At 36.9% G+C, this 21,535-nt stretch overlaps 1 protein-coding gene across 2 annotated transcripts in view; it reads right to left on the reverse strand.

The window, feature by feature from the left end:
* Positions 1-21,535, reverse strand: part of RFX7 (regulatory factor X7) — a 197,104-nt gene that overhangs the window by 11,610 nt on the left and 163,959 nt on the right. For both annotated transcript variants that reach the window (XM_057488833.1, XM_057488834.1), the window contains exon 6: positions 1,161-1,281. In XM_057488833.1, coding sequence (XP_057344816.1) covers positions 1,161-1,281 — 121 coding nt within the window. The remainder of the gene's footprint in view (positions 1-1,160; positions 1,282-21,535) is intronic.

Raw genomic sequence — 21,535 nt, forward strand, 5'->3', positions numbered from 1 at the left:
TATAAACTCAGGACACTTCTACGCTTTTGAAACTGGAATACTCTTTGTAGAATGTTACTGTCTTAAATGAAACAAAATGATTCTCATCTGTTATAAATTTTATGAATAAATGTTCCTAATAAGCTGTGCCAGCCATCAGTAACAAACAGGTCAGAAGGAAAGCAATATCCAGATGGAAACCTGGCACAGAGAAGGGAAACTTTAGCCTAGGCACTGGGACAAAAACAACTCTTGAGAGTGTCACAAGAGCTTTAACCTTTTCAATCCTCTTTTTCCACTGAAACACACAGGATTATCGCCTGTAACATGCCAAAGACATATTAAGACATCTTCGTACTGAGGAAACAAGGGTAAGGTCACGCAACAAGTGGTTAAACAACACCTGGAACCACTTTAGGAAAGGAGCCTTCCCCCTCTGCCTTCCTCCCATCCCCCCATAGCAGGGAATTTTCATGCTTTGAAAAAGGCCAAAATCTAAGTAGAGAGAAACGATGTATTTCTAATACAATACAGAGACCCTCTATTTTACAATCTTCTTCCAAGAGCAGGAAGACCTTTAGTAAATTCTTAATTTTCATTTCCTTGCTTCTGTTTGCCCCTAAGTATTTCTCTATTACAAAGGGACCTTTGCTCTGCCCTGGCTTTCATTTTAATACAGGCTTTACATGGTTGGCTGAAATATGCTTCAAAGAGAACACCAATCTTCCAGTACAAGTTCCAAAAGAAACATTTTTGAATGTTGTATAGTTTGCCAAGGGGATCCCTGTTTCTAAATTAGAACAAGGGAAGAAGATAAGTTAACATCTTTCTCTACTTTTATTGATATAATTTACAACTGCTGTACTTTGGCATGCCTCTGTAATTCTTACTGATAAAGAAAAGATCAGACCATTAAGAACACATTACAGTGACAGGGGAGAACTCTATCACAATCCTAGTAACCACTATTTATTTCTCTTGCAGTTTGATTAATAGCTGGGGAAGTAACATTGGCAATTTGATAAATAGCTGGGAAAATAACACTGCTAAGTACTTTTGAGTTGTTTGTATTTGTTGATTTATATTTATTTCTAAATATAGTTGTTAGTTGAACTACAACAGCAGATGTTCTGTAGTAAGTGAGAACTTGAAGAGATTACTAAAAACCATTCTGGTAAAGGATATTTGGATTTGCCTCTTGTGCCCAGACGACGTGCCTTCATGTTTGGAAAGACATTTTTCATGATCTTTCCAAAGTCAGCAGCACTTAATGGATGGTAACCAAGATTGTCACAATAGCTCCTGCAAAAGAAGGAGGGACCAATTTAGAGAGCAACAGAACTCAGAATTACACAGCACAGTACTACGTCAATACAACTGTATCCCCTTGACAGAGTGAAAAACACTTCAAGTTATTCACCACCATTTTCAGGGACACGTGGTCATTCTTTGGGGACCAACTCAGGTTCTATTAGTTTCATACAGTACAGCTGCTTTCAATGGCATTCAAGAAACTTGCAGGAAGAGATATTGGTTACAAAGTTTTCCAACTACAGTTCAACCCCCACTGTTAAATGAGCACATCTAGCTCGTCCAGTAGGGCTATAAGCTTCCACATATGCATTCATCTCATATACTGGGATAAATTCCAATATAAACATTATATATGTCAGACACTAGAGACAAAACTACTACATGGTTTAAAATAGAAACATGATATATTAGAACTAAAAGGGACTTTAGACACTCATTTTACTGATAAGGGAAAAATGAAGTCACAGAGAGGGATTCTGAAGGCCCAGTGTTCTCTCCTCACCCCCACCACTTCTATTACTGCCAGGAAAAAAGTATTTCATACGGCAGCGACTTCACGTGGGACCAGGGAAACGAGCAAAGTCTTAACTACTACTGGCATCAGGCGGTGTCTTTCTCTAGAGCTGCCAGTCATAGGTAAAAAGCCAGTCCCTCGTCTACCAGCTCAGCAGCAGCCAAGGCCACATCTTGTTCTGGCTATCAAGACCTTCATAACTGATGGCCTTTGGGAGAATGATTACCTGAGAAATACCAAAGAGGAAGCCAGAGGAATTCCAAAGTAATTCAACCAGCCCCTCCCCCCCACCTCACTCTCCATTTCAGCATGAACCAGAACAGCTTCTTCTTGAAGAAGTCATGCAAGAGACAAAGGTCTCCGTTAGGATGAAGAAAGGGGAAAAACCTGGAAGGCCTGGTGGGCAGGGTAGAGTGGTAACTGGGACTTGAGTTCTTACAGACTGCTGAACGTCCTGATAACATTCATGAAATGAGCCGAATTCAACATGTCAAACTGGAAGAGACTTAGAAGACAGGGGCCCCTGGGAGGCTTAATACAGAGAAGAGGGGCAGGGCTGGGACAATGACATTTTTCTTGGTTGGGCTCTCTATCCCCACATGAAATCCCACGTAACTGGTGGGATGGAGCGGGAGGGGAGATGGGAAGGGGTGCACAGAAGAGGAGTTGCCCAGCAAACACATCCCTAACAATGCTGAAGAGTAGGGAGAAGGGAAAGGAGCTACCAGGTATTGAAAATCCCTTATACAGGAATTATTAGATTAGTCATATTTAAAATAAGACTACATGCCATAGTCATACTCTGAATGGTCCAGGGGTCATCATTTAAGGTATGGAGTGAAAGGGTGGCTATTTTTGGATGATGACAATTTAAGTGAATGGTCTCAATTATAACCATTTCAGTAGCAAGTTAAATCAGTTATCTTTATGCTTGAAACCCCACAGAAAGAAAATGTGAATGAGGCTCTCTTGGACCTCAAGAGCTTGACACTTTGTTTCCTTTACCTGGAACATAACTTTTGCTTATCCTCCAAGTCCCAGTTTAAAATGTTACAATTTCCAAAGGGTTTCTTCCCACTACCTTATCTAAAGCAGTGTCTTCCTGACACACCTTCATTATATTCCCTACTGGTATACTTTGTTTCTTTTCTTCTCATGCTTAGGTAACAGTCAATTTACTTGTTTCTTGGCTCCACTAGACTTTAATTTCAACCAGGGCAGTGACCATATCTAGTTCACTGTTGCATTCTCAGTACCTGGAATAAGATTTCAGAGTCACATTAAGCCTTAATATGACATTATATCATATTTAAAATGACAAGAGAGGATTAAAGATGGCACATGAAAGGTGAGACAGAGGCTTCCTCCTAAAACTGCATATAATAGGAAAATATAATTAATACAACTAATCCTGAAAAGAGAAACAGGAAAGAGGTCTGCGCAAAACTGCATACACCTGGAAAAAAGAATAAACCTCATGGAACATGGTAATGTTCCAAAGCCATGGCCTGGTGGGACCCAAGCCCTTCCCCCACCCCATCTGCTCACTGGCGGGAGGAAGAGAAATGGAATGGGGAGGGAGTGGAGGCCTGGGACTGCTGAATACATAAGTCGGAAGACCTACTCTGGGAGCACAAACCTACATTTCATGGTGCTTTCATGGTACTCTTGTGGTTAGGAGTTTGGGAAGCTAAGACAGGCAGAATACCTGGAGAGACTGAGATTCCAGCCACTTGTGGAAAGCAGGGATCCATATCTGGCTGCTCTGGGACAAAAGAAAGGCAAGCAGTTTGAGAGACTTCCTAACAGCAAGAAGGCTGCTAAAAGGACAAGGATTGCATAGAGCTTACTGCTCAGGAGAAAGGACAGGTAGACAAAATTGTTTGGGTGCACTATGCCCAAAGCTCCAGCTCCCTGGCTGGCTACACAGGTCCAAGGACCCCATCTGTGATACTCAGCCTACTGACCTTTCTTCCAGCTACAAAAACCTGGCTCACAAACTGTCAAACCCTACCCTGGCACTAGGCCAGCCAGAGAGAAGCCCCGTCTATAGCAACAACAAACACAAAGCATAGAGGCTTATACCTGTGTGCTTGGCCCACTAGTTCTGGTAGTGGAGGCAGGCATAGAAGCTGGGAAGCAGGAAACAGCTCTTTCCTCCCCCTAGGGACCAATACCACTCCCCTGCAACCTCCGACATTTGCTTCAGGGGCTGAGCAGCTCCAGAGAATACAGCTTCTGGATAGTAGAAGGTGCCATATACAAATATGAAATGTCAAAGGAACCTGGTTCAAAGTAAAATCACGAATACAACACCTGAGAAAGATTCAAATGAAATCGACCACATGAATCTACCTGAAAGGGATTTCAAAATAAAAATCATTAACATGCTAATGGAGGTACAGAAAAATATTCAAGAACTCAGGAATGAATTCTGGATGGAGATCCAATCGTTGAAGAGCACAATGGAGAGTATTAAAAGTTGATTAGATATGATGGAGACAATAAAATGAAATAGAAAAAAGAGAAGAGTAATACAAAGAAGTTGAGGCACAAAGAGAAAAAAGGATCTCTAAGAATGAAAGAATATTGAGAGATCTGTGTGACCAATCCAAATGGTAAAATATTCACATTAAAGGGGTACCAGAAGAAGAAGAAGAGAGAAAAAGGGATAGAAAGTGCCTTTGAGGAAGTAATTGCTGAAAATGTCCCCAACTTGGGGAAGGAGATACTCTCTCAGGCCATGGAGGAACACAGATCTCCCAACACAAGGGAGCCAAGGAAGACAACACCAAGACATATAGTAATTAAAATGGCAAAGATCAAGGATAAGGACAGATTATTAGAAGCAGCCAGAGAGAGAAATAAGATCACATACAAAGGAAAGCCCATCAGGTTATCATCAGACTTCTCAGCAGAAACCTTACAGGCCATAAGGGAGTGGCATGATGTATTTAATGCAGCGAAGCAGAAGGGCCTTGAAACAAGAATACTTTATCCGGGAATATTATCATTTAATTTTGAAGAGGGGATTAAACAATTTCCAGATAAACAAAAGCTGAGAGAATTTACCTCACACAAATCATCTCTACAGTGTATTTTGGAGGGACTGCTATAGATGGAAGTGTTCCTAAGGTTGAATAGCTGTCACCAGAGGTAATAAAACCACAATAAAGAAAGTAGAACAGTTAATAACTAAGGAAATGCAAAATTAAATCAACTATCCCCAAAGTCCATCAAGGGATAGAGAACGAGTAAAGAATATGATACCTAATATATAAAGAATGGAGGAGGAAGAAAAAGGAGGAGAAAAAAGAACCTTTAGATAGTGTTTGTAATAGCATATTAAGTGAGTTAAGTTACACTCTTAGATAGTAAGACAGTTAACCTTGAACCTTTGGTAATCACAAATCTAAAGCCTGCAATGGCAATAAGTACATACCTATTGATAATAACCCTAAATGTAAATGGACTGAATGCACCAATCAAAAGACACAGAGTCACTGAATGGATAAAAAAATAAGACCCAACTATATGCTGCCTACAGGACACTCACTTTAAACCCAAAGACATACACAGACTAAAAGTGAAGGGATGGAAAAAGATATTTTATGCAACTAATAGGGAGAAAAAAGCAGGAGTTGCAGGACTTGTATCAGACAAAATAGACTTCAAAACAAAGAAGGTCACAATAGACAAAGAAGCACATTACATAATGATTAAGGGGTCAATCCAACAAGAAGATACAACCATTATAAATATCTATGCACGCAACACAGGAGCACCTACATATGTGAAACAAATACTAACAGAATTAAAAGGGGAAATAGAATGCAATGCATTCATTCTAGGAGACTTCAACACTCCATTCACTTCAAAAGGCAGATCAATCAGACAGAAAATAAGTAAGGATACAGAGGCACTGAACAACACATTAGAACAGATGGACCTAACAGACATCTACAGAACTCTACACCCAAAAGCAGCAGAACACACATTCCCCTCAAGTGCACATGGAACATTTTCAAGGATCGATGATATACTAGGCCACAAAAAAGAGCCTCAGCAAATTCAAAAAGATTGAAATTGTACCAACCAGCTTCTCAGACCATAAAGGTATGAAACTAGAAACAAATTACACAAAGAAAATGAAAAAGCCCACAAACACATGGAGGCTTCACAACATGTTCCTAAATATCCAATGGATCAATGACCAAATAAAAAGAGAGATCAAGCAACATATGGAGACAAATGACAACAATAATTCAACACTGCAAAATCTGTGGGACTCAGCGAAGGCCGTGCTAAGACGGAAATACATTGCAAATACAGGTCTACCTCAGGAAAGAAGAACAATCCCATATAACAGTCTAAATTCACAATTAACAAAACTAGAAAAAGAAGAACAAATGAGGCCCAAAGTCAGTAGAAGGAGGGGCATAATAAAGATTAAAGCAGACATAAATAAAATCGAGAAGAATAAAACAATAGAAAGCCTCAATGAAAGCAAGAGCGGTTCTTCAAGAAAATAAACAAAATAGATAAACCCCTAGCCAGACTTATCAAGAAAAAAAGAGAGTCTACACAAATAAACAGAATCAGAAATGAGGAAGGAAAAATCACTATGGACATCACAGAAATACAAAGAATTATTAGAGAATACTATGAAAAATTATATGCCAACAAACTGGATAACCTAGAAGAAATGGACAACTTTCTAGAAAAATACAACCTTCCAAAGCTGACCCAGAAAGAAACAGAAAATCTGAATACACCAATTACCAGAAACAAAATTGAATTGGTAATAAAAAAAAAACCACCTAAGAACAAAACACCTGGATCAGATGACTTCACCGCTGAATTTTATCAAACATTTAGTGAAGACCTAATACCCATCCTACTTAAAGTTTTCCAAAAAGTAGAAGAAGAGGTAATACTTCCAAACTCATTCTATGAAGCCAGCATCACTCTAATACCAAAACTAGGCAAAGACACCACAAAAAAAGAAAATTACAGACCAATATCTGTGATGAACATAGATGCAAAAATACTCAACAAAATATTAGCAAATAGAATTCAAAAATACATAAAAAAGACCATCCATCATGATCAAGCAGGATTCATTCCAGGGATGCAAGGAAGGCACAACATTAGAAAATCCATCAACATCATCCACCACATCAACAAAAAGAAGGACAAAAACCACGTGATCATCTCCACAGATGCTGAAAAAGCATTTGACAAAATTCAGCATCCATTCATGATAAAAACTCTCAACAGAATGGGTATAGAGGGCAAGTACCTCAACATAATAAAGGCCATATATGACAAACCAATAGCCAACATTATATTTAACAGTGAGAAGCTGAAAGCTTTTCCTTTAAGATCGGGAACAAGACAAGGATGCTCACTCTCCCCACTTCTATTCAACATAGTACTGGAGGTTCTAGCCTTGGTAATTGGACAACACAAAGAAATAAAAGTCACCCAGATTGGCAAGGAAGAAGTTAAACTGTCCCTGTTTGCAGATGACATGATACTGTACATAAAAAACCCTAAAGAATCCATTCAAAAACTACTAGATCTAATATCTGAATTCAGCAAAGTTGCAGGATGCAAAATTAATACACAGAAATCTGTTGCATTCCTATACACTAACGATGAACTAGCAGAAAGAGAAATCAGGAAAACAATTCCTTTCACATTGCATCAAAAAGAACAAAATACCTAGGAATAAACCTAATCAAGGAAGTGAAAGACCTATAACTCTGAAAACTACAAGACACTCATGAGAGAAATTAAAGAAGATACCAATGAATGGAAACACATCCCGTGCCCATGGATAGGAAGAATTAATACTGTCAAAATGACCGTCCTGCCTAAAGCAATCTAGACATTCAACGCAATTCCTATCAAAATACTAATCCCATTCTTCAACGAATTGCAGAAAATCATTCTAAAATTCACATGGAACCACAAAATGACCTGAATATCCAAAGCAATCCTGAGAAGGAAAAATAAAGCTGGGGGGCTTATGCTCCCTGACTTCAAGCTCTACTACAAAGCCACAGTAATCAAGACAATTTGGTACGGGAACAAGAACAGACCCATCGACCAACGGAACAGACCAGAGAGCCCTGATATAAACCCAACTACATATGGTCAGTTAATATACGATAAAGGAGCCATGGGCATACAATGGGGAAATGACTGACTCTTACAACAACGGTGTTGGCAAAACTGGACAGGTACATGCAAGAGAATGAAACTGGATTATTCTTTAACCCCATACACAAAAGTAAACTCAAAATGGATCAAAGACCTGAATGTAAGTCATGAAACCATAAAACTCTTAGAAGACAACATAGGCAAAAATCTCTTGAATATAAGCATGAGAAACTTCTTCCTGAATGCCTCTCCTCGAGCAATGGAAACAAAAGCAAAAATGAACACATGGGACTACATCAAACTAAAAAGTTTCTGTACGGCAAAGGACACCATCAACAGAATAAAAAGGCAACCTACAGTATGGGAGAATATATTTGTAAATGACATATCCGACAAGGGGTTAACATCCAAAATATATAAAGAACTCACACGTCTTAACACCCAAAAAGCAAATAACCTGATTAAAAAATGGGCAGAGAATATGGACAGACACTTCTCCAAAGAAGAAATTCAGATGGCTAACAGACACATGAAAAGATGCTCCACATCACTAATCATCAGGGAAATGCAAATTAAAACCACAATGAGATGTTACCTCACACCAGTAAGGATGGCCAGCATCCAAAAGACTAAGAACAACAAATGCTGGTGAAGATGCAGAGAAAGGGGAATCCTCCTACACTCCTGGTGGGAATGTAAGCTAGTTCAACCATTGTGGAAAGCAATATGGAGGTTCCTCATAATACTAAAAACAGAAATACCACTTTACACAGGAATCCCACTCCTTGGAATTTACCCAAAGAATATAACTTCTGAGACTCAAAAAAGACATATGTACCCCTATGTTTATTGCAGCACTATTTACAATAGCCAAGATATGGAAGCAACCTAAGTGCCCATCAGTAGATGAATGGATAAAGATGATGTGGTACATATATACAATGGAATACTAATCAGCCACAGGAAAGAAACAAATCCTACCATTTGCTACAACATGGATGGAGCTGGAGGATATTATGTTCAGTGAAATAAGCCAGGTGGAGAAAGACAAATGGCAAATGATTTCCCTCATTTGTGGAGTATAATAATGAAGCAGAACTGAAGGAACAAAATAGCAGCATAGCAGCAGACTCACAGACTCCAAGAAGGACTAGTGGTTACCAAAGGGGAGGAGTGTGGGAGGGTGGGTCGGGAGGGAAGGAGATGGGGATTGAGGGGTATTATGTTTAGTACACATGGTGTGGGGGATCATGGGGAGAACAGTGTAGCACAGAGAAGGCAAATAGTGGATCTGTGGCATCTTACTACACTGATGGACAGTGACTGCATTTGGGTATGTGTGGGGACTTGATAATATGGGTAAATGTAGTAAGCACATTCTTTTTTCATGTGAAACCTTCATAAGAGTGCATATCAATAATACCTTAATAAAAAAATTTAAAAAAAAAGAAAAAAGAAGAAAAGAAAGAGGCAGGCGTGTCAGAACCAGAGTAGATGTGATGACGGAGAAGGAGATTAACAACAGAAGCAGAGGTTGGAGCAGCCACTAGCCAAGGAATCTGGCCTGTAGACACTGGAGCCTCTGCTGAAGCCTCTGGGAAGTGCAGCCAGGCACCTTGATTTTTAACCCAGTGAAACTGATTTCAAACTTCTGACCTCCAGAATTGTAAGGTAATAAATCTGTGTTGATGTTAAAAAAAAAAAGAAAGACAAGAAACTTTGAAAAAAATAGATAAAAAGGCCAAAAAACAAAACAAAATAGAACACTGCCCACTGGCTACTATGACAGCACTCACAGATGGCTTTAAAAAGCTAACAACAAATAAAGAGAAGCAGGGCAATGAGTCTCATAATAGATATAATAGCCACTTAATTTTTTTTATGTTTTTTCATTATATTAGTATAACAATTTTTCTTACTTTGGCACAAGGGATATGTGGGTGAGTATCAAGATGATCAATGCAAAATTTGCTTGCCAGCTCCTAAGTGGGATTTCCGAATGTGACCATCTGATTTTATCTGTTATTTTTATTTTTATTTATTCCATTAAAAGAGGGGAGTTCACCTTTTTTGTAACAATTATTACTTTTTTTGCTTTGTTTTTATTGACCTGGACTTTAAAATACTCTTTAGTGGATAAATATTTAAAAAGTACCTTGTAGACAAATAAAGAACTCAAATTATTCCTCCTGAATCAAACAGTTAAGTAGGCAATGCTAAGAATAAAGCTGCTTATGGTTCAAAATTTTATACTTTGACCTCTTACATGTCAGAAGGAAAGTAAGGAGAGGCTCAATTTAAAATCAACACTAACAATACAGGAATAAACCCTCAATTTCTTAAATTTTGTGAAGTCTTAGAATTGGAAATGAGTTCAGAAGCTGCATAGTTCCACTTCTTATCAGACATGCAAATGGCCATACTCCTTAATGTCAGGTTACCTCAATGTAAATGCTTCCCCTAATGGGGAGGGGCTATAATTTAAGTGGCCTATCCAATTTTCAGTCCTTCTAATTTTCAAATCATTTTATCATCAGATCCTCTTCTCCACTGGGAAGATACAGATATTCAATGATTCTGTTCTTACTCTAAATATTTCTGTTATCTATTCATAATTTTGAAGCCAGTGCTGTTTAACAAGCCACAGGTCATTTTAGGCCATGTGGAGATCTTGGTTAGTTTACATCTCATTTTCCTGCTTCATAAGTTTAACTGTTGGTTGATCAAACAAGATATGGTGTCAATTAACACCTAACTCAGCATCAGATTATATTTATGCAAGATTCAAACAAACAAAAGAAATGGGAAGGAACAGAGAATGATGTTTATAGGACAACCAACACTCTAATGCCATTCTTAAAATGAGATCATTTGTTTTTGTCTCACTTTTTTTTAAAAGTATGCTTTTAAGTCTTTAAAATTAAGCCTAACATTCAACATGACCATCAACATGTCACTCAAAATCTTTGGCAGCAAGTCAATCTCTAATGTAATATCATTTACAAATTAACTAGGCAAAGGTAAACATTGTTTAAAGGTAGAAAAATATAAACAAAAAATTTAAAGACTAGTGCAAAACATAGTCAAGGATACTCTTTGAATGCTTCTATTACATCATTTGACACAACCAACAACTTTGAGGCATGGAATTTTTTTTCTGTGGAATTGTTTTTATACTCCTTTTGAGACACTAAGTTTCAAAGCCAGTATACATGAGCTCCTAGTTTCTTGTAAATGTAAAAAAGAAAATGGCCCCAACATTATTTATGTGAAAACATGCAAATGTTTCACTAAATATATAAGGTATGAGTATTATAGTTCTTGAATTTAATAAATGCCAGTTGAAGAGGATGACAATACAGTAGGACCTAAAATGCACTTAAGATGTCTCATTGCAATGGCAGATTACTACCTATAAAAATGTGATGCAAACAGGTTATCCTACACTACCACAAAGAAAATAATTGAAGACAGAATTATGTGTATAAAATGTTATAAATGTCTACCTTGTTATAAGAATGTATGTTTAATTTTATAAATGTCTACCTTCAGTTATAAGAATATATGTTTAATTTGTGCAGCAAAGATTCTAATTAGCATAATCAGAATTATGTGTATAAAATGTTATAAATGTCTACCTTCAGTTATAAGAATATATGTTTAATTTGTGCAGCAAAGATTCTAATTGGCATAATCTCAGCCAGGGACTCATACAACTCAACACATACTGTAATTCTGATTTAATATATGATTCAAGATCCATTAAAAATATATATATTTTGACTACCCCTTCACTTATTTCGTCCAGTCCCCAAAACCTTGCCTCTGGCAACCACCAATCTGTTCTCTGTATCTATGAGCTTGTTTTCTATGTTGTGTGTTTTTAGATTCCATATACAAGAGAGATCATAGCATTTGTTTTTCTCTTATTAGCATAATGCCCCTGAGGTTCATCCATGTCATCCCAAATGACAAGACTTCATTTGTTCTGATAGATGAATAATATTCCATTGTACATATGTATATACCACTATTTATTTATCCATGGGGATGCATATATCTTTGCAATTATTGTTTTCATTTTCTTTGGATAATTATCCAAAAGTAGAATTTCTAGATCATGTGGCAGTTCTACTTTTAATCTCTTGAGGAACCTCCATACTCTTTTCCATAGTAGCTGTCCCAATTTACATTCCCACCAACAGTGCAATGAGGGTTATTCCCTTTTCTCTAATTGCCAACATTTTGCTATTTCTTGTCTTTTTGATAACAGCCATTTCTGAAAGGTGTGAGGTGATTATCTCACTGTGGTTTTGATTTGCATTCTGCTGATTAGTGATGTTCAGCATCTTTTCACATGTCTGTTGGCCATCTGTATGTCTTTGGAAAAATGTCTACTCAGATCTTCTGTCCATTTTAAAATCAGATTTTTTGCTATTGAGTTGTATTAGTTCTTTATATATTTTGGATATTAACCCATTATCAGAGAGATGATTTGCAAATATTTTCTCCCATTCAGTAGGTCACCTTTTTATTTTATTGATAGTTTCCTTTGCTGTGCATGAATTTTAGTGTGAGGGAGTCTCACTTGATTATTTTTTTTGTTGTTGCTTTTACTTTGTCAGATTTAAAAAAATCATCACCAAGACCTATGTGAAGGAGTTTACTGCCAATGTTTTTCTCTAGAAGTTTTATGGTTTCAGTTCTTATGGTCAAGTCTTTAATCCATTTTAAGTGTATAGTGTATGTATGATAGTGGACCAATTTCATGCTTTTGCATGTAGCTGTTCATCTGCTGTCCACCTGGACATTTATTGAAAAGACTATCTTTACCTCACTGTATATTCTTGGTTCTTTTGTCATAAATTAATTGACCATATAAGCATGGGCTTATTTCTGGGTTCTCTATTCTGTTCCATTGACTTACATGTCTATTTTTGTGCAAGTACCATACTGTTTTGATTACTGCTGAAGCTCTGTTATAGAGTTTGAAATCAGGAAGCATATTATCTCCAGCTTTGTTCTTCCTTCTCAAGATTGCTCTGGCTATTCGGAGTCTTCTGTGGTTCCATACAAACTTTATTTGGTCTAGTTTTGAGAAAAATGCTATTGGTATTTCAATAGGGTTGCACTCAATCTGTAGATTGCTTTGGGTAGTATGGACATTTTAATAATATTAATTCTTCCAAGCCATAGCAATGGAATATCTGTTTGTGTCTCCAATTATTTTTTCTGATTTGTCTTATAGTTTTCAGTATACAGATCTTTCACCTCTTGGTTAAACATATTCCTAAGTACTTATTCTTTCTGATGTAATTATAAATGTGACTTTTTTCTTAATTTCTCTTTCTGACAGTTCATTCTTAGTGTATAGAAATGCAACAAATTTTTACATATTAATTTTGTATTCTGCAACATTACTGTTTATTTTCTACAGTTTTTTAATGGAATCTTTAGGATTTTCTACATGGTAACATGTCATCTCCAAACAGTGACAATTTTACTTACTTCTTCCTTACCAGTTTTGACGCCTTTTCTTTTTCTTGCCTAATACTCTGGCTGGGACTTCCAATACTTTGTTGAATAAAGTGGTGAGAGTGGACATCCTTGTCTTGTTGTCCCTGATCTTAGAGAAAAACCTTTCAGCTTTTCACTGTTGAGTATGAAGTTAGCTGTGAGCCTGTCATATCTGGCCTTTATTATGTTGAGAAAGATATGTTCCTTCTATACCAGCGTTGCTGAAAGTTTTTATCAAATTGATGTTGAATTTTGTCAAATGCTTTTTCTGCATCGATTGAGATGATTACATGGTTTTTATCCTTCATTTTGTTAACGTGGTGTATCACACTGACTGATCTGCAGATGCTGAACCATCCTTGTAGTCCTGAAAATAAATCCCACTTGATCATGGTGTATGAGCCTTTTAATCTGTTGTTGAATTTGGTTCACTAATATTTTGTTGAAGATTTTTACATCTATGTTCATTGGGGATATTGGCCTGTAATTTCTTTTCTTTTGGTTTCCTTGTCTGGTTTTGGTATTAGGGTAATATGTCTTGTAAAATGAGTATGAAAGAGTTCTCTCCTCTTCTATTTTTTGGAAGAGTTGAAAAATATTGGTGTTACTTTTTCTTAAATATATGGTAGAACTCAGCAACAAAATCATTTTGGACTTTTCTTTGTGGAGAGGTTTTTGATTACTGATTCAATCTCCTTACTAGTAGTGATTGATTGTTCAGATTTTCCACTTCTTCATGATTCCACCTTGGCAGGTTGTTAAATTTCTAGGAATTTATCTATTTCTTCTAGGCTGTTCAATTAACATATAATTGATCATAGTGGCCTCACTATCCTTTGTATTTCTGGGTTCAGTTTTAGTATCTCCCCTTTAATTTCATTTACTTGAGTCCTCTCTTTGTGTGTGTGAGTCTAGCTAAACATTTAACAATTTTGTCAATCAAAGAACCAGCTCTATTTTCATTGATCTTTTCTACTATCTTTCTAGTCTTTATTTCATTCATTTCCACTCTATCTTTATTTCCTTCCTTCTACTAAATTTGGGCTGAGATGTGAAGTTAGGTTGTTTGAGACTTTTCTTATTTCTTTAGATATTTATTGCTATGATCTCCGTTTTAAACTCTTTGTTCAATCCTGTACATTTTGGCAAGTTATACATTTCGATTTCATTTGTCTCAAGGTTTTTTATTTTTACTTTTTTTATTTCGTTGACCAACTGGTTGTTTAGTAGCATGCTGTTTAATTTCCATATTTGTGAATTTTCCAGTTTTTTTCATGTAATTGACTTCTAGTTTTTTATCATTCTGGTCAGAAAAGATGCTTGATATGTTTTCAATCCTCTTGAATTTATTAAGACTTGTTTTACGGCTTAACATATGTTCTATTCTGGAGAATGTTTTCCACATGCATTTGAGAAGAATGTGTATTCTGTTGCTTTTGGATGGAATGTTCTGTATCTGTTAAATCCATCTGGTTTAATATGTTTAAAGCTGACCAATAAATCCTTATTGATTTTTTGTCTGATGACTTATCCACTGATGTAAGTGAGGTATTAAAGTCCCCTAATATCATTGTACTGTTATCTATTTTTTCCTTTAGGTCTGTTAATATTTGCTTTATATATTTAATTCTCTTATAGTGGGTGCATAAATGTTCACAAATATATGTCTTCTTGTTGGACTGACCTTATTCATCATTACGTAATGCCCATCTTTGTCTCTTGTAGTCTCTGTTTTAAAGTTAAATTTGTCTGATAACAGTATTGCCACCCCAGCTTTCTTTTGGTTTTCATTTGCATGGAGTATCTTTTTCTATCCTTTCACTTTCAGTCTGTGTGTGTCCTTATTTCTAAAGAGAGTTTCTTGTAGGCAGCATAGAGATGAGTTTTATTTTCTCATTCAGCCACCCTATGTCTTTTGATTGGGGCATCTACTGCATTTACATTTAAAGTAATTATTAATAGGTATGCACTTACTGCCATTTTGTTAATTGTTTTCTGGTTGTTTTGTAGTTCCTTTCTGTTCCTTTTTCTTTTGCTGTCTTCTGGTTGATGACTTGCTTTAGTGGTATGTTTAGCTTTCTCTTTCTTTTCTGTGTATTTAAAATACTATAGGTTTTGCTTTGTGCTTACCATAAGGCTTTCATATAACAACTTATATCTCTAAGTCTATTTTAAGTTGATAACTTAAGTTTGATCCCATTTTAAAACTCAACATTTTACTCTCTTTCTGAAGTTCTATATTAAGTCATTTTTACATCTTTTTTAATCTTGCAAAGACTTTAACTATTATAATCGAAGTTATTACTACTTTTGTACTTCATACTAGCTTTATAAGTGATTAATCCACTACCTTTACTATATATTTGCTTTTTCAATGAGATTTGTTCATATTTTTCTTGTTACTAGTTTTCACCCTTTCTTTTATGCTTAAAGAAACCCCTTTAACATTTCTGGTAAAATTGGTTTAGTGGCGATGAACTCTTTTAGCTTTTGCTTGCCTGGAAATCTCTTGATTCCTTCTTCAATTCTCAATAATAACTTTACTGGATATAGTATTCTTGATTGGAGATTTTCTTCTTTCGGCACTTTGAATATAATATGCCACTCCCTTTTGGCTTGCAGTTTCTGTTCACAAATCTGCTGATAATCTTATGGGGAACTATTGTATGTAACAAGTTATTTTTCTCTTGCTGCTTTAAAAATTCTCTCCTTGTCTTTAACTTTTGACAATTTAATTATAATGTGTCTTGGTGTGGTTCTCTTTGGGTTCATCTTATTTTGAATTCTCTGGACTTCCTAGGTCTGGATGATTGCTTCCTTCCCTAGGTCAAAGAAGTTTATAGTAATTATTTCTTCAAATAAGTTTTCTGCCCCTTTCTCTTTTCTCCTCCTGGAAGCCCTATATAATGTGAATGTTAGTCCACTTGATGTTGTCCAATAAAGTCCATTAAGCTACCTTCACTTATTTCTTTTCTCTACTTGTTGCTGTAATTGGGTGAGTTCTACTGCCTTGTCTGCAAATTCACTGACCCCTTTCTTACACTTACTTGATCTAGTCTGCTCCTGAACTTCTCTAGTATATATTTTTTCAGTTTAATTATTGTACTCTCAGTTCTGTGACTTCTATTTGGTACTTTCTTATATTTTCTATCTCTTTTGTTGACATTCTCACTGTCATCCTCTCTTCTCCTGAGTTTGGTGAAAGTGCCTTTATGGTCATTACTTTGAACTCTTTATCAGGTATATTACTTACTCTGTTTCATTAAGATTTTTCTGAGGTTTTACCTTTTTCTTGGATTTGAACACATCCCTCCACTTCTTCATTCTGCTTGACTCTCTATGTTGGTTTCTAAGCAGTAGATAAAAGAGCCACCTCTCCCAGTCTTGGAGTGGCGCATGGAGACATGAACCTTTTTTTTCTCAAACTCACTCTAGTTCTTGGCTGTCTCTCAAACTTTTGTGCTTCTCAAAGCAGCCTATTACATTGTTAATAGCTCCCAGTAGTTAAGTATGTGCCAAGACCTGTCAGTGTCCCAGAGAGGAAGACCTCAGCACCTAAAATCAAGCTGACTGGAAGCCAGATCCTCAGGTATCAGCTTTTAAAAGAACGCAAATATATACAGTCCTATGGGACTGCAAGTGTAAGCCCTGCTAGCCACTATAGCCAGGTGAGCTGGAGGTGTCCCTTGAGTGGCAGTCACAAAAACTGGGGTTCTGATGAGTATATAGCACTTTTCTAGGAGATACCAGTGATGTGGAACAAGGCAGAGGCAGTGCATCAAGCTGCTGCCCAGTCTCCATTCCTGGAGAGCAGTTCCACAGACCACTAGATGTATGCCAAACCTGAAGTCTGCCCCTAATGCTGAAGCTTTAGGACAAGTAAAGAGGCCTTCTTCATTGAAAGATTAGGCAGGTACACCAGTCTGTCTGTGCAGTGCTTTGGGGGTCACAAACCGGCAAAACCCATTTCTCCAGTTTCCACAGTCCTGTGGAACCTAGGAAAACTGACCCTTGCGCAAACACCCCAGGCACAAGAGCCATGAGATCAAGCAGTATCCCCTGGGCAGCAGCTGCAAAAACTGGGACACCAGACATAAAAACCAGGCTGTGTATAAAGCTCTGGGGGAACAGTTCTAAAATTCATATGGAACCACAAAAGACCCCGAATAGCCAAAGCAATCCTGAGAAGGAAGAATAAAGCAGGGGGGATCTCATTTCCCAACTTCAAGCTCTACTACAAAGCCACAGTAATCAAGACAATCTGGTACTGGCACAAGAACAGACCCACAGACCAGTGGAACAGAATACAGAGTCCAGATATTAACCCAAACATATATGGTCAATTAATACACAATAAATGGATATACAATGGGGAACTGACAGCCTCTTCAACAGCTGGTGTGGGCAAAACTGGACAGCTCCATGTAAGAGAATGAAACTGGATTATTGTCTAATCCCATACACAAAAGTAAACTCAAAATGGATCAAAGACCTGAATGTCATGAAACCATAATACTCATAGAAAAAAATATAGGCAAAAATCTCTTGGACATAAACATGAGCAACTGCTTCATGAACATACCTCCCCGGGCAAGGGAAACAAAAGCGAAAATGAGCAAGTGGGACTATATCAAACTACAAAGCTTCTGTACAGCAAAGGGAACCATCACTAGAACAAAAAGACATCCTACAGTATGGGAGAATATATTCATAAATGACATATCTGATAAGGGGATGACACCCAAATTATATAAAGAGCTCATGTACCTCAACAAACAAAAAGCAAATAAACCAGTTAAAATGGGCAGAGGATCTGAACAGACACTTCTCCAAAGAAGAAATCCAGATGACCAACAGGCACATGAAAAGATGCTCCATATCGCTATTCATCAGGGAAATGCAAATTAAAACCACAATGAGATATCACCTCACACCAGTTACGATGGCCAACATCCAAAAGACAAACAACAAATGCTGGCCAGGATGTGGAGAAAGGGGAACCCTCCTACACTGCTGGTGGGAATGTAAATTAGTTCAACCATTGTGGAAAGCAGTATGGAGGTTCCTCAAAAAGCTCAAAATAGAAATACCATTTGACCCAGGAATTCCACTTCCAGGAATTTACCCTAAAAATGCAGCAGCCCAATTTGAAAAAGACATATGCACCCCTATGTTTATCACAGCACTATTTACAATAGCCAAGATATGGAAGCAACCTAAGTGTCCATCAGCAGATGAATGGACAAAGAAGTGGTAAATATACACAATGAAATATTACTCAGTCATAAGAAGAAAACAAATCCTACCATTTGCAACAACATGGATGGAGCTAGAGGGTATTATGCTCAGTGAAATAAACCAGGCAGAGAAAGACAAGTACCAAAGGATTTCACTCATCTGTGGAGTATAAGAACAAAAAAAAACTGAACGAACAAAACAGCAGCAGACTCACAGAACCCAAGAATGGACTAACAGTTACCAAAGGGAAAGGGACTGGGGAGGATGGGTGGGAAGGGAGGAATAAGGGGGAAAAAGGGGCATTATGATTAGCAAACATAATGTGTGTGGGGGGCACGAGGAAGGCAATACAACACAGAGAAGACACGTAGTGATTCTTTAGCATCTTACTATGCTGTGGACCGTGACTGCAATGGGGTATGTGGTGGGGACTTGATAATGGGGGGAGTCTAGTAACCATAATGTTGCTCATGTAATTGTACATTAATGATACCAAAAAAAAAAAAAAGCTCTGGAGGATACTGGTACTCTAAAGCATGGCACTGGAACAGAGCAAAGACAGTGGCCACCCTCTGAAGTCCCTGGAAAGGATTACAGTCAGCCCCTATATGTGTGCTAATTACAAGCCTGTCCCTCAGGCTGAAGCCATGTAATTACCTATTAGGCCTCCTTCAGAAATGATGTTAGTAAAAGGATAAATTCAGATGGGAATGAGGTTGGTTACATTAAAAAAAATAAAACAAACTCCAACATCATGTTGTGTAATCACCCCATCTTGTAGATGAGGAAACTAATAGACAGGTAGCCATAATTTGCAAGGGTAGTTAATTAATGAGTGGTTCTTCATATCACTGGTGAGCCAAGCAGAGTTTTATAAAATGGGTATTCAACACATATTTGTTGAATCTGGCACTGCAAGATTTCCAAAAGTTTCTGTCTGAAGAACATTGATTTGTCAAATTAGTCCCTCATTTGATTTGCTGTAAAAAATCTAAAATCTATAAATATATACAGATATAATGTATACAGTATGGCATTCTTCTGAGAAACTATGTGAACAGAAAATGATGAGTGAGATATTTACCAGCCTTTAATGATTATATAGGAGAGAAAATTGGACCAGGTCTTAAAATAGCTTCTTCACAAAAAAGGGTATCCAATTGGCAAAACAAACAAAAAACAAAAAGACACTTGAAAATTAAAAACCTAATGTCCATACAGAATAGAATGGACAAAGAAATTGTGGTATATATTCATAAATGGATACTAAACAGCAATTCAAATGAATGAACCAGAACTACACAAAACAAAATGCATGAATCTTATAAACACTATGTTGAGTAAAAACAATCCAGATACAAAATTATTATAAATTTTCATTCATATATGTTCAAAACAAGCAAAACTGATCTAATCCATGGTGTTAGAAATCAGGATAGCAGTTACTCTTGGCAGAAGTGGGGTGGTGTGGTAGGAAACATAGAGTCTAGCAGAGGACACACATACAAAGAGTATTCTGGAATGGTGTAGCTGCTCAATTTTTTGATCTGGATGCTACTAATATGAGTGTACTCACTTTGTGAAAATCTACCAAAGCTGTACACTTATAATTTGTGCACTTTTCTGTATGTATCTTATACCTCAATAGAAATTACATAAAGCCCTGCAAATAAAATGCTGTGACAGTTACAAATAAAGTGCTATATAATCACAGAAAAGAAAGTGATTTTAACTTAGATAACTAAGGGGATGATACGTACGGAGAATGCAGATTTAAACTAGATCTTAGAAAACAACTGGATTTAATCATACATGTGTTAGGGTGGTAGGAGGCATGAGGCAGATCTATTTCATGTAGAAAGACTTAACAAAAACTGAGAAAAGCAGGGCACGGGTGTTTTTGAAATCCCAAAAAGTTCAAAACAGCTACGGTGTAGGATGAATGGTAGGGAAAAGAAGAGGGAGAAGAAAGGCTTATACAAAACAAGGGAAGGTGAAGCCAAAATGTTGGATTATGGAAGAGTCTGAATAATAACTGCTGCCAAATATTGAGGGCCTACTATGTTCCAAGCATTGTGATAAACATTTTACATGTATAGTGTTAGACCTTAATAAAAATAGTATGACATTTTAACATTTTACAAAGGTATGGAAAGTAAACTGACACTAAAGGTTAAGGACTTGCCTAGCTACAAACCCTAGTACATGTCTAAATTGGGGCTCAGACTTCTATATGGCTAGTTCCAAAGTCCAATCTGTCTCTACTGTACAGTTCTGTCTTTCTCTGAAAAATAAAAGCTTTCACATCTTATTCTACAACAATGGGAAATATCAAATACAATTTGGAAGGAATCCTTTTTACAGTTTATGCTTTTTATAGACTTCATAGAAGTTTTCATCTCCCAGGCTGAATAGCTTTTACATCTTATGATTAAAATGGCTATTGCCTTTGCTGGATCATTTCAGTTAACTTTTCATTGAAGTACAGCAGTTAGAACTGCACATAACATTTCTGGTCCTTTAACATTCATGGATTTCAGTTTTATAGTTTTGGTGGTATCTGTGAAAACTGCACAGTAAGGACCACTGAAATTTACTTCTCCATACAGCAATGGAAAAATGTCCAAAGCTGGTCAATATAAACTTCTCAGAACTCTGCAAATTAACCCAAGGCCTGCAGCAAACTAGGGAGCATTTTCCAAGAAATACAGCTGGTTTTCAGTAAGAATAGTTTTGTATCATTTTAACTTGCCCTAATCTGATCCCCCATTCTCTAGCAGTAGCCTTAAGAAGTCACAGCCCAGT

Source organism: Manis pentadactyla, chromosome 11 (assembly GCF_030020395.1).
Source record: "Manis pentadactyla isolate mManPen7 chromosome 11, mManPen7.hap1, whole genome shotgun sequence".
NCBI classification, from domain to species: Eukaryota; Metazoa; Chordata; class Mammalia; order Pholidota; family Manidae; genus Manis; species Manis pentadactyla.